Source organism: Scyliorhinus canicula, chromosome 7, assembly GCF_902713615.1.
Source record: "Scyliorhinus canicula chromosome 7, sScyCan1.1, whole genome shotgun sequence".
Classification (NCBI taxonomy): Eukaryota; Metazoa; Chordata; class Chondrichthyes; order Carcharhiniformes; family Scyliorhinidae; genus Scyliorhinus; species Scyliorhinus canicula.
The window spans coordinates 126,667,384-126,681,109 of record NC_052152.1 but is presented as its reverse complement, the minus strand read 5'-3'; the positions used below and the strand labels follow the sequence as shown (position 1 = coordinate 126,681,109).

The following is a 13,726-nucleotide window of genomic DNA, read 5'->3' as shown; positions in this document are numbered from 1 at the left end:
CTGTACAGAACAGTCACCTCTCCATTCCTGTATAGACAGAGTCACCAATCCTCTCCTGTACAGGCATAGTCTCCTCTCCAAGCCTGTACACACACAGTCACTCTCCACTCCTGTGTAGGCGCAATCACCTCAACGCTCGTGTACAGGCGCAGTCGCCTTCGCCACTTGTGTACAGGCGCAGTCGCCTCGCCACTCGTGTACAGGCGCAGTCGCCTTCGCCACTCGTGTACAGGCTGTCACCTCTCCACGCCTGTACAAGCGCAGTCACCAATCCACCAAGCACAATCACATATGCAGATTTATTCAATTCAACTCAATGTGCCCTTCACATCCTTTCAAGTTTTTCCTAAGATTTTTATGAATGCAGTTACTTCCCCATACTGCACTTGTGGGTACGTACTTTTAAACCCACTTTGCATTTTTCGCACTGACACCCTTGCAACCACACAATCTCAGAATTACCTTTAACCTGATGCAGATTTTAATGCCACAAGTACACACATCTAGAGTCCCCTTTCCACACATCATATCCACATCATGAGTCCCATGAGCGGATTGATGCTTGGTGCTGAGAAACTGGGGTTCATTTCTGAAGAGGCCTGATGACAAGGAGAACCAAAATGACTCTTTAAAAGTCTGGTTTCTAGATGTGTGCAGTAACCTGATCTGTTGGATAAATTCCTGACTCAGTCTTTTCTTTGAATGCAGGAGAGACTTGAACACTTGAGGAAACAGTGTGGGCCCCATGTGGCAGCAGTGGCTAAAGATTCCGTGGAAGCAATCTGTGGGAAGATCTACAACATATCTGGTGAATACGTGAAACGAGTCCGAGAGAAGCATTTAGCATTACTCAAAGAGTGCAATATATCAGGTGAGAGGGTCACACAGATATTCGAAGTATCGTCTTGCATCTTTGACTCTGTCTATATATATATGTTTCTGGAACCTACCTCTTCATTCACCTAAGGAAGGAGCTGCGCTCCGAAAGCTAGTGATTCGAAACAAACCTGTTGGACTTTAACCTGGTGTTGTAAGACTTCTTACTGTGCTCAGCCCAGTCCAACGCCAGCATCTCCACATCATGGCACCCAGACAGAGGTAGAGAGCTACCACTGAAGCTGAAACCATGTACAGATAATCACATTGAAATGCAAAGAATAAATCTCTCGAAGTTAGCAATTTTTGTTTAAATCCATTCTTTGGTGTGGTGCTACTGACAAAATCTTGCGCGTCGCTGGTTGAGCAGGTAAGATGTCACCTTTTTTCAGAGGCAATTATGAGTCAATCCTGTTGGAGTCACATGTCAACCAAACTGAATAAGGATTAGTGGCTTTTTACTACAGTCTGATGGCTCATGATCAATTTTGCCTGTATCAAATTTTTAAAATTGAATTCAAATGATCAAACTACCATGCTGAGATTTGAGCTCTTCACTATTAGTCCAAGCCTTTAGATTATTAGACAAGTATCATAACCATTGAACTACCGTTCTGCTGTAACCCACGATGTTCTGAGAAAGCACAGTGTCTGACATTCTCTTAATTATTCAGCACTGTTCATTTTTATCCCTGTTACATTGTGTCTATTGATCTCTCTTTGTGTGTCTCTGTTGTTGAGTCATTCCAGAGGAAAAGGAGTTGGCCGTTTAGTCAGTTACCTTCTAAACTTCAGTGACTGCAGCCCTAGTTACTGGGGCAACTGGGAGCTGTACCGTTGGGTCAACCTGAACCGTACTAGGGCCGGTGATCTAGCGAGACACATACTCGGGAAGTAGAGAAAGTTCTAAACTAAATAGTAGGGACAAGGAATCAAATTTGGGAAGATATAGTAAACCAAAAAGTAGAGACAGGGCAAGAGAGAAAGGTACTAATATAGGAAATGATAAAGACCGTGACAGGAATGGACAATCTAAGAGTAAATTGGCAGGTGAGGTTAATTGCTATAAAAATAATAAAGGACAAAACTAAAGGCTCTGTATCTGAATACACGTAGCATTCAAAATAAAACACAGAAGTCGGAATTGATAACTGTTACAGAGAGAATACTGCAGGATGACATAGACTGAGATCTGAATACTGAAGGGTACGTGACGTTTAGGAAGGATAGGAAGCTCGGAAAAGGTGGAGGGGGTGCCCTGTTAATTAATAATGGTATTAGTAAGTTAGAGAGAGATGACCTTAGTTCAGGAAACCAGGATGTAGAAGAGGTTTGGGTTGAGATGAAAAATGATAAAATCAAGAAGTCAGTTCATAGAATCGTGAAAACCCTACAGTGCAAAAGGAGGCCATTCAGCCCATCGAGTCTGCACTGACCCTACAAAAGAGCACCCTAGGCCCACTCTATCCCTGCAAAGCCACCTAACCTTTGGACAAACTAAGGAGCAATTTAGCACTTAACCTTCTCATCTTTGGACACTAAGGGATAATTCAGTGTGGCCAATCCACCTAACCTGCACTGTGGGAGGAAACCGGAGCTCCCAGAGGAAACTCATACAGACATGGAGAGAATGTGCAAACTCCACACAGTCACCCAAGGACAGAATCGTACCTGGGGCTGTGAGGCAGCAGTGCTAACCACCGTGCCGCCCGACCTGTGGGACCTTGTAGGATTGTTATAAAGGCCCCTAATTGTAACTACACAGTATGACGAAGTATCAAGGAAACGATCATGGGAGCTTGTCAGAAAGCTCCTGCAATAATAATGGGGGATTTTAATCCACATTTGGACTGGAAAAATCAGAAGGGCAAAAGTAGCCGAGATGAGTTCATAGAATGTTCTCAGCATGTTTTCTCAGAACCCCAAATTCTGGAGCCAACCAGAGGGCAGGCTATACTAGACCTGTTATTATGCAATGATAGGATTAATTGATGACCTCATTGTAAAGGCACCCTTAGGTAGAAGTGATCATAATATATTTGAATTTTACATTCAGTTTGAGTGAGAGTGATTGTAGAGTAAGACTAGGTTTTAAAACTTAAATAAGAGTGGCACGGTAACGAGGTGGTTAGCATTGTTGCTTCACAGCGCGAGGGACCCGGGTTCGATTCCTGGCTTGGGTCACTGTCTGTGCGGAGTCTGTATGTTCTCCCCGTGTCTGTGTGGCTTTCCTCCGGGTGCTCCGGTTTCTTCCCACAAGTCCCAAAAGGTTTGGGGTAGAATTCTCTTGACAATGGGGCTATGTCCCCACGCCAGGAGAAAACGGACGCGAAACACTCTGGACTTATCTGGAGTAAGTCCAGGGTGATTCTCCATTTTGAAGGGGGCTAGCAGGGCCCCGGAGTAGTCCACGCCGCTCCGGCTGCCGATACAGGATCCTGTACTTCCGGCCGTGAGTCCGCACAGCAGGCCGCCCCCCCCAGCGTGCCCCCGCCAATCGGTGGCTCCCGATCGCAAGCCTGACCGTCCGGAAGGTGCGCCCTCCCCCCCCCGGTGACGGATCACCCCACCAGGACAGCCGCGGACTGTGTCTGCAGCCGCCACTCCGAGCTCCCGCCGGGTGGAACCATGAGTGAACCACGCCTATGGGAACTTGACCAGTTGCTGGCGGAGAATCGCCATAAGGGCCTCTTTCAATGGCCCTCGACCGGCGCTGGGTCGACCGCACAATTGGCAGCGATTCCCGGAGAATCGCGGGTCTGACGCCACATTCTCCGCCCCCGCGACGTGCGCGATTGCGGCGTGGAGGCTCAGAGAATCCCCGGCGTGCTTGTTAAATGGTGAATTGGACATCATGAATTCTCCCTCTGTGTACTCGAACAGGCGCCGGAGTGTGGCACCTTTTCACAGTAACTTCATTGCAGTGTTAATGTAAGCCTAGTTGTGACAATAAAGTTTATTATTATTATTAGTTCTGGAATCCCCCACCATCGGAAAGGTTCTCTCTGAATCTATCCTGTCTAATCCTGTTGGAATTTCAGAAATTTCTATGAGGTTCCCCTCTGACTCATCCAAACTCCAATGAATATAATCCTAACCAACTCCGTCTGTCCTACAACAGTCCCGCTATCCCAGGAATCAACCCGGTCAACCTTTGTTGCACTCCCACATAGCAATAACATCTAATGAAGATTATTATTATTATATTATTTTAAATTGTATTTTATTCCAAACGAAACAGAAAATTCCACAAAGATAAAACACTCCGATATATTACAGTATATTTTATATTATTATATTACTATCACTTTTGTTTTTATAAACTAACTAATTAATAATCGCTTATTGTAACAAGTAGGCTTCAATGAAGTTACTGTGAAAAGCCCCTAGTCGCCACATTCCGGCGCCTGTCCGGGGAGGCAGGTACGGGAATTGAATCCGCACTGCTGGCATTGTTCTGTATTACAAGCCAGCTATTTAGCCCACTGTGCTAAACCAGCCCCTGTGTTAATTATAACCCCACAGAAAACCCCCAGTCCCCCAAACCCCCTCTTAATTGCTGGCTGACGGCAAACGGATTTCTAAAGACAGTAATGAACGGTCTCCACCTTGAGTGAAACCCTTCCTCCGACCCCCTGTGGGCATACTTGATTTTTTCTAGTCACAAGTACTACCCCTAACCACACTGAAGTCCTGGCTGGCACCGCCGACCTCCATCCAAATAGGATTCGTCGCCAGGCAATCAGCGAGACGAAGGCCAAGACACGGCCCCTCCCCTCTAGAATCATAGAATTTACAGTGCAGAAGTAGGTCATTTGGCCCATCGAGTCTGCACCGGCCCTTGGAATGAGCACCCTACTTAAGCCCACACCTCCACCGTATCCCAGTAACCCCACCCAACCTTTTTTGGACACTAAGGTGCAATTTAGCATGGCCAATCCACTGACCTGCACACCTTTGGACTGTGGGAGGAAACCGGAGCACCCGGAGGAAAACCCACGTACACACGGGGAGAACGTGCAGACTCCACTCAATCAGTGACCCAAGCCGGGCATCAAACCTGGGACCCTGGAGCTGTGAAGCAATAGTGCTAACCACTGTGTTACCATGCCATCCTAGTTGATTCGGAAAATGCGGACACCCCCAAAAACTGCCACCAATGGACACAGCTCCAGCACAGCCCCACGGTCACTGACGTGGTCTCAAAGACCAAGACCCAGAAAACGCCCAATTTTGGGTAGGACCAGAACATATGCGAGTGATTCGCTGCCCCCCTTGAACACCTCTTGTACCTATCCCCCACATCATGGAAGAACCCATTCATGCAAGAACCCACTACATGTGAGCCCTGTAGACAACTTTAATTGTACCAGGCTCAAGGGCAGCACGGTGGCTCAGTGGATAGCATTGCTGCCTCGCGGCGCTGAGGTCCCAGGTTCGATCCCGGCTCTGGGTCACTGTCCGTGCGGAGTTTGCACATTCTCCCTGTGTTTGCGTGGGTTTCGCCCCCACAATCCAAAAGATGTGCAGGTTAGGTGCATTGACCACGCTAAATTGCCCCTTAATTGGAAAAAAAATAATTGGGTATTCTAAATTTAAAAACACTTTTTTTTTTAATTGTACCAGGCTGTCTGGCACAAGGGAAAGTTGAATTCACCCGATACAATATCTCACACCAGACCTCTCCCTCCAGTACCAAGCCCAGTTCTTCCTCTCTCTTCCCCTTATGCAGCTAACGGAGCCTTCCCCGTCTCCAACAGCCATCCCTATATATCTGAAATCTTCCCTTCCCCCCAGCTCATCGCACAATATCAACCTATCCACCAATGTATAGCACAGTAACTGGGGGAACGAAGGACGTTCTTTGCGAGCAAAGTCCCGCACCTAAACATACTAAATTAACTCACTCCACCTCAAGAATTGAACTCCTCCAAATAAACCTACCCTCCACAACAGATCCCTAATCATCTTGACCCCCTCCCTCTTCCAAATTCTTTATGTCGCGTGCAAATCTGTGGTTTCCACAGATAGGTGAAAATACCACCTAAGCTGATTCCAAATTTTAAGAGATGCCACAACACTGGGCAAGTTGTATACCTGACCAGGGAAAGCCGGAGAGCAGCAGTGACCAATGCCTTTTAAACAGGAACCAACACACTAAGCCTGCTCCATTTGCCCCCATCCCAGCCTATGCTCCTCCCCCCACTGCCGCACGTTCTCTACATTCACTGCCAAGTAGTAAAATAAATTTGGTAAAGACAGGCCTCCCGAAGCTCCGTCTATAGAAAGGCTCTCCGAATCCTGGGTGTCTTATCCACCCACACAAAGGCCGAAATTAGGTTATCCACTCTGACAAAATCGATTTGGGAGGAAGATCGTGAGAGACTGGACATGTCTGAAGAATGTTAATTTGATTGTCTGTACTCTTCCCACCAAGGAAAGAGAGAGTGCTTCCCACTGCTTCAAGTCCCCTTTACCCCTCCACCAGAACTGGCCAAGTTCAGTTTGTGTATCAAGGCCCAATCATGGGCCACCTGAATCAATCGATAATCTGAATTTCGGCTTGTCCAACTTTAACAGCAGCATTCTCAAATCTGCCCTCCTAACCAGGGAGTTACCGGAAATACTTCACTTTTGGTCAGGTTAATTTTGTACCCCGAGAAGGATCCAAAAAAATTTCCGAAACGTACAGCAACAGGCCGTCCAAGTAAAGGGACCCAACTCTCATAGAATCATAGAATTGACAGTGCAGAAGGAGGCCATTCGGCCATCAAGTCTGCACCGGCTCTTGGAAAGCCCACCTCCACCCATCCCGACTTAACCTTTTTGGATACTAAGGGCAATTTAGCATGGCCAATCCAACTAACTTGCACATCTTTGGATTCTTCTGCAAAAGACAATGGAAGCAGAGGCCGGGATTCCTCCGAGCTCGCGCCAGGCCCGCCGATTCTCCGACGACCGGAGAATCGGCGGCAATCACTGTCGCCACGGCGCCAGTTGGGGGCCGCTGAAATAGGCCCCCCGCGGCGATTCTCCGCGGGCAACAGGCCGAACCCCCGCCGAATCCTGCTGGGCGTGGTTCAAACCTGATACCACGCGGGGGGGGGGGGGGGGGGCAGGCCCGCAATCGGGGCCTTCCGAATGGCAGGCGGTCGCGATCTGGAGGAGTCCACCTCCTACCGTACGGGCCCTCTGTTCGGTCGGCGACATGTGGCTCCACGCCGGTGCAGAGACGGCGACCACTTGGCCGCGATATCGGAGAATCCCGACCAAAGTCTTTGAATATTTTTAAGGCACAGATGGATAGATTGTTGATAACGAATCATTACCACAGGAAGTAATTGATGCTGAAACATTGTATCTATTCAAGAGGCGGCTAGATATAGCCCTTGGGGCGAATGGGATCAAGGGTATGGGGAGGAAAGCAGGATTAGGCTATTGAGTTGGATGATCATGATAAATGGCGGAGCAGACCCGCCTCCTGCTCCTATCTTATATGTATCTATAACAAGCGGGTAAAAGGTTATAAGTGAGAATTTACAATCCGATCAGCTATGATTTTAATGATTAGAAGGGCTAAATTGCATACTCCTGCTCCTAATTCATATGTACTTATGTTGTCTCCCCTGTATCACCTTCTGCTGAGTCAGTTCATCTCTCCCGCTTTGGTGGTTCATCTTCACACTCTGATAAAACAGTATGTGGAAGAGATGCAAAATCCTCATCGGGTAGCCAATCAGAGTGGGTTGGTATATTGACTAAGTTTTAGGGTTGAGGCACGATCACTACTTTGGGTGGAAGGGGAAGCAAGGACAGAGAAATAACTTCAGCTTCTCCACCCAGTAACCCAGTAACCACACAAAACCTTTGGACACCAAGGGTCAACCTAGTGTGGCAATCCACCTAACCTGCACATCTTTGGAATGTGGGAGGAAACCGGAGCACCAAGAGGAAACCCACGCAGTCACGGGAAAAAAGTACAAACTCCACACAGTCACCGGAGGCCGAAATTGAACCCGGGAGCCTGGAGCTGTGAGGTAGCAGTGCTCGTCACTGTGCCATTGTGCATCTCAGGAACTGGGTGATTGCGTTAGTTTTCTCCTCGCTGTACCCAGGCTAGTTTGCAGCCACATGATAAGGTGGTTAGCAGGTAACTACTTAAACGCCAGCATGATGGATTCTGAGGACTTAGTAAGGATTACTAAAGTTATTGTTTGTTGGTGATTGGAGTTTACATACTACCCGGTGAAATTAAGAGAACACGGCGCAGAGTTGATCTAGACAGGAAAACTAAACAATATTGTGCAACCATTTAAGACAGCTTGGCTGCTCGTACTGATTTACTGTTCATTCTTTTATGTACTTTTGACATCTGTGTGATTACTAAAATTTAAACAACAGAGATTAAATTTAAAAAGACGACCTTCCATTTATATAGTGCTTTTCACGACCACAGGGCACATCACAGTCCTTTACAGCCAATGAAGACTTTCTGAAGTGCATTATAGGAAATGTAGAAGCCAATTTAAACTCTGCTTAAACTCGGTTTGTTCTCACTGGAACGACGGAGGTTGAGGGGTGACCAGATAGAAGTCCTACCAAAATTATGAGGGGCATGGACAGTGATAGTAAGAAGCTTTGTCCCAGGGTGGAAGAGTCAATTACTAGGGGACATAGGTAAAGGTGCGAGGGGCAAAGTTTAGAGGAGATGTGTAGGGAAGTCTTTTACAAAGAGAGTAGTGGGTGCCTGGAACTCGCTGCCGGAGAAGGTGGTGGAAGCGGGTACGATAGTGACGTCTTGACAAATACATGAATATGGTGGAATAGAGGATACAGACCCCCCCCCCGGAAGTGTAGAAGGTTTTGGGTTAGACGGGCAGCATGGTCAGCGCAGGCTTGGAGGGTCGAAGGGCCTGACCTGTGCTGGACTTTTTGTTCTTTGTTCAAACTCCCATATTTGCTATGTGATAATGCACAGATAATCTGTTCTTGTGATGTTGATTGAGGGATAAAGATCAGTCAGTTCACTAGGGTTAATGCCACTGCTCTTTTGAAATAGTGCCATGGGATCTTTTACTTCTACCCGAGCAGGAAATGGGGCATTAGTTTAATGTCTCATCTGAAGAATGGCACTTCCAACAACGCAGCACTCCGCCAGTACTGAAATAGAGGATCAGTTTTAATTTTTGTACTCCAGCTTTGGAGTGGGACTTTAACATGAAACCTTGTGACTCAGAGGCGCAAGTGCTATCAACTAAGTAAAATATATCAGTGATTTAGAATTAAATATTGGGGACACGAATAAGAAGTTTGCAGATAAATAAAAATTGACCATGTGCTAAAATAGTGAAGAAAGAGAGTTGGAGACAGCAGGAAGATATCAATGGACTGGTCATGTGAGTAGAAAAGTAGCAAATGGAACTCATTCTGGAGAATGTGAGGTAATGCATTTGGAGCAGGGCAAAGACGAGAAAGAAATGTACAATGGATGGTATTTATATAGAGGTATGGAGGATCAGGGATCTTGAACTGCATTTCCATAGATCTCTGATAGTATCAGGATAGGAAGGTAAGGTAGTTAAGAGGACTGTAGAATCCGAACACAGTGATCAGATGGAATGAAGGGTAGGATGCAAGAATAAAGGTTATTGATACGTAAATTAACTACTACTCCACTCCCCAAGGGTATCCCTCTCCAACCTACTCTCAGGACGGTTGTATAGTCAGTGGGCTTCCCTCGTTGAAGAGGAAAGCACCTCCCTATTAGCCGGGGAAAGTTCGTATTCCGTAGAGGTCACAGGGAACCAGATGGTCCACACCTGTGACTGCCATGGGATTGTAACACTCCTCCTCCCCTCCCACATTTCCTGAGTAAAGTCGGCAGGGGAGTACGCCGCCCACTTCCACCTTTGATCTGCCCCTAGTCACGCAGAACCTTTCCCGTCAATATCCAAGAGTACCAGGCCTCAGTTAAGTGCCAGGCGGTGGCCCCATTAGCAATTCGGATAGCGGATCCTGTCATGGTATGTGGCGTGGTCCGATAGTAGAAAAGGAACCAGGCCAACCTGTCTCTTAAAGATTCCGAGGTCTGCTTCCTCATTCCCTTTTTGAATGTTTGGTCCACCCGCTCGGATGACCCATTTGGACGCTAGATGGTAAAAAGCAGTGAGCATGCGGTGAATCCCATTTTAAATAGCCGAACTCAGCATTGTTGAAAGCCGTCCCGTTTTCTAGCATCTCTGGTATACCATGAGTGCTGAATGCCTCACCGCATTGGTTCGACCGTGGCCTTTGCAGTAGTTGCTTGCATATGGTGTACCTCCATCCACTTGAGTGGGTGTCAAATATGATGTGGAACATGGAGCCCTGGAACAGTCCCACAAAGTCAATGTGGAAGTGGGATAGGGTCGACCCGGCCATTCCCACAGTGGAGGGACGCCATCAATGGCATCTTCTGGTGCTCCTGGAACAACACACGACACTGGGGCCAATTTCAGCGTCTATTCCGGGCCACCGGACATAATTGCAGGCCAATATCTTCATTTTGGAAACTTCCGGGTGCCTGATGTGGAGATCCTGTAAGAGCGGTCCCGGTCCAACTTCTGGATTCACGACTCGTGTTCCCACAGGATAACACCATCCTTGACGCTCAGCTTCCGGATTTTGGGCATATAGGCCTTCAGGTCATCTGGCAAAGCGCGGTGTTGGGCCCCATATAAGATAATGTGCCTGACAACGGACAGCTGGGGGTCCCGTCTGGGTCTAACCCGAACTCTAGATGCTGTTATGGGCAAAGAGTCCATAAAATGCAAAGTTGCAACAGCGGCAGGCGTCGGTGGCCTGGTGGGGAGGGAGAGGTGCTTAACTGCGTGGGGAATCTTCGTCCTCGAACGGTTTTTCCAGTATGGACTCGTACACGGCCAGCATTGGATTCGTGCAGACGCTATGATGCGGTCAGCGGTTGGCTGGGTCAAGATAGGTCAACAACCGGGATGATGAGAGCTGCTTTTTGACCTCTGAGAAAACCTCTCACTGTGGCTGAGCCCATGCCACGGCTGGCCCTTTTTCAATAATCGTGGAGGTCAGTGAGCATGTTGCCAGGTTGGGATGAACTTCCCTTAGTTGTTTATGAGCCCCAGGAAAGAACAAAGCTGTCGGCCCTTCCGGCACTGGGGCCTGCTGGATGACCACGTACCTTGTCCTCACGTGGTGCAAGGGCCGTGGCGGTCCATGTGGTGTGCTCAAAAAGTCACCTCCACTGCAGGAACACACATTTCTCCCAGCGTAGGCGAATGCCGGCCTCTTCGAAATGCCACAGAACTTCAGCAAGGTTCTGAGATGCTTCTGGTCAGAGGACCCTGTAATTAGTACATTGCTTAGGTAGACGGCCAAACAGGGCAATTCCCGTAGGATATTACCTGCTAGAAAATTGCACAAGCCGAGGAGACCCCAAAGGGCAACCGGGTATATTCGTACAACTCCCAGGCGCATATTAATCGTCACAACTCGACGGGAGCCGGGCTCATTCTAATTTCGTAAAGTTGTGACCGCCACTGAGCTTGGCATACAAGTGTTCATGCATGGAACAGGGTAACGATCCAAACGAGGGGCATAAGCCTGAATTCTCCGCCATCGAGATTCACCGTGTTACCGGATATGTACTTGAAGTACTGAAACAAATATTTCATCCAGGCGGCGTGGAGGCCTCTCAGAGGTCATTGCCCATGTGAACACAAGTCATCTCTTCTACGTTACTGCAATATGTGACTTTGTAAAAATAATTTAAGGTCTATGCACTTAAATTAATAGGCTGTGCACAAGAAAATAAAATTGAGAGAATGTTGACTGTAACCTACAAGGCTATGGGTCAAGATCTGGAATGTAGGATTAGACTGGATAGCTATTTTCAGCCGGCACTGATGTGATGGGCCAACTGGCTTCTATACTGTAAAATTCTGTGATTCTGCATTGCATCTTAATTTCAGATTTCACTTTTCTTTGTAAATATTTCTCTGGTTTCTAACTATTAATTCTGAACTTACCCTGCTGTTTGCTTTCCACAGAAGAGGTGGAGAGACCGGAGGTAATGGACAGGCTGGTATACTGTTATCCTTTGAGACTCGTCTTCCCCACAACCCCACTCCCACGTGTCGATTTGCACTTTGAGAATGAAGTTGCCTGTATACGATATAAAGGAGAAGGTAGAAAAATCAGCCGGAACTACTTGAGTAAACTGGTGAGTCATTAAATTATCATTTTATCGGGCCATGCAAGGTGGGGAGAGTATGAAATATCCTTTGCTTTAATAATGATAATCACTTATTGTCAAGTAGGCTTCAATGAAGTTACTGTGAAAAGTCTCTAGTCGCCACATTCCGATGCCTGTTCGGGAGGGCCGGTACGGGAATTGAACCCGCGCTGCTGGCATTGTTTCTGCATTACAAGCCAGCTGTTTAGCCCACTGTGCTAAACCAGCCCCTTTGTACCACTATCTGAGAGATGACAGTACCTCTGCTATGATGTAGAATTATATAGTATTTACAATACAGGAAGATGGCCATTCCTGCCCCTGGTCTAGGTAACTTCATGCCCCACATGTACCTTCTCATTCAACAGGGCAGCACGTAGCACTGTTTGCATTGTGGCTTCACAGCGCCAGGGTCCTAGGTTCGATTCCCCGCTGGGTCCACTGTGCAGAGTCTGCACGTTCTCTCCGTGTCTGCGTGGATTTCCTCCGGGTGCTCCGGTTTCCTCCTCCCACAGCCCAAAGACGTGCAGGTCAGTGGATTGGCCATGCTAAATTGCACCTTAGTGTCCAAAAAGGTGTGGTGGGGTTACTGGGATACGGTGGAGGTGTGGGCTTAAGTAGGGTGCTCAGTCCAAGGGCCGGTGCAGACTCGATGGGCCAAATGACCTACTTCTGCACTGTAATTCTATGATTCTAGAGGGGAGGGGCCGTGTCTTGGCCTTCGTCTCGCTGATTGCCTGGATTGGACATGCTAAATTGTCCTTGGTGTCCAAAAAGGTTAGATGGGGTTATTGGGTTATGGGGAGAGGGTGGAAGTTAGGGCTTAAAGCGGGTCGGTGCAGACTCGATAGGCCGAATGGCCTCCTTCTGCACTCAACGTTCTATGCTAACTTCAGCTAATCCCATCAGGATATACTTCTATTCTATTCCCCGTCTTGTGCTTATCCAACTGCTCCGTAAATACATCTGTCATTTATCTCAACTTCCAACTCCCTGTAATAGCAACTTCTGCAATTTCAACATTCTTTGCTGAAATAAGTTTCTCTTGAATACTTGATTGGATTTATTCGTGATCATATTTTGATCTTGCCCACAAATAGAAGATAATTTATACCAAGCTCTTGAGTAATTTTAAAGACCTCTATCAAATTACCCCTCAGTTTTAGAGAAAGGAGCCCCAACCTGCAGAGCCTTTCCTGATCATCAATGTAGCCTTTCAGGTCTGGTGAATCTTCCTTTCATTTTCTTCAGTGCCTCCATATCCAGAAAACTACACCTCCTATTCAAATTTGGTCTAACGTGACTTCTCTGCTTTTCAATTCTATCCCTCCAGCAATGAACCCCTGTTCTTTGTTCGCTTTAAATCCATGTTAACTTGAATTAACTTGATTGCACTTTTTATTGACTCCTGTACCTGTATTCCTAGATCCCGTTGTTTTTTTGCATCCGATTTAGCTGCTTCTTATCCAAGCACTAGACAACCTCCTTATTCATCCTTCTAAAGTACTACACATCCAAAAAAACTGGAGGACATCCAAGGACTTGTGCTATTTTTATGAGCAATTTACAGTATCCGTGTTTTATTTGACCCTGGTCAATGCT

The 13,726-nt window shown here is 47.2% G+C and overlaps 1 protein-coding gene across 1 annotated transcript in view; it reads left to right on the top strand.

Moving 5' to 3' along the window:
- Positions 1-13,726, top strand: part of pcif1 (phosphorylated CTD interacting factor 1) — a 218,851-nt gene that overhangs the window by 154,043 nt on the left and 51,082 nt on the right. The window contains 2 exon segments of the mRNA XM_038802885.1: positions 709-871; positions 11,940-12,112. Of these exon segments, the coding sequence (XP_038658813.1) occupies positions 709-871; positions 11,940-12,112 (336 nt within the window).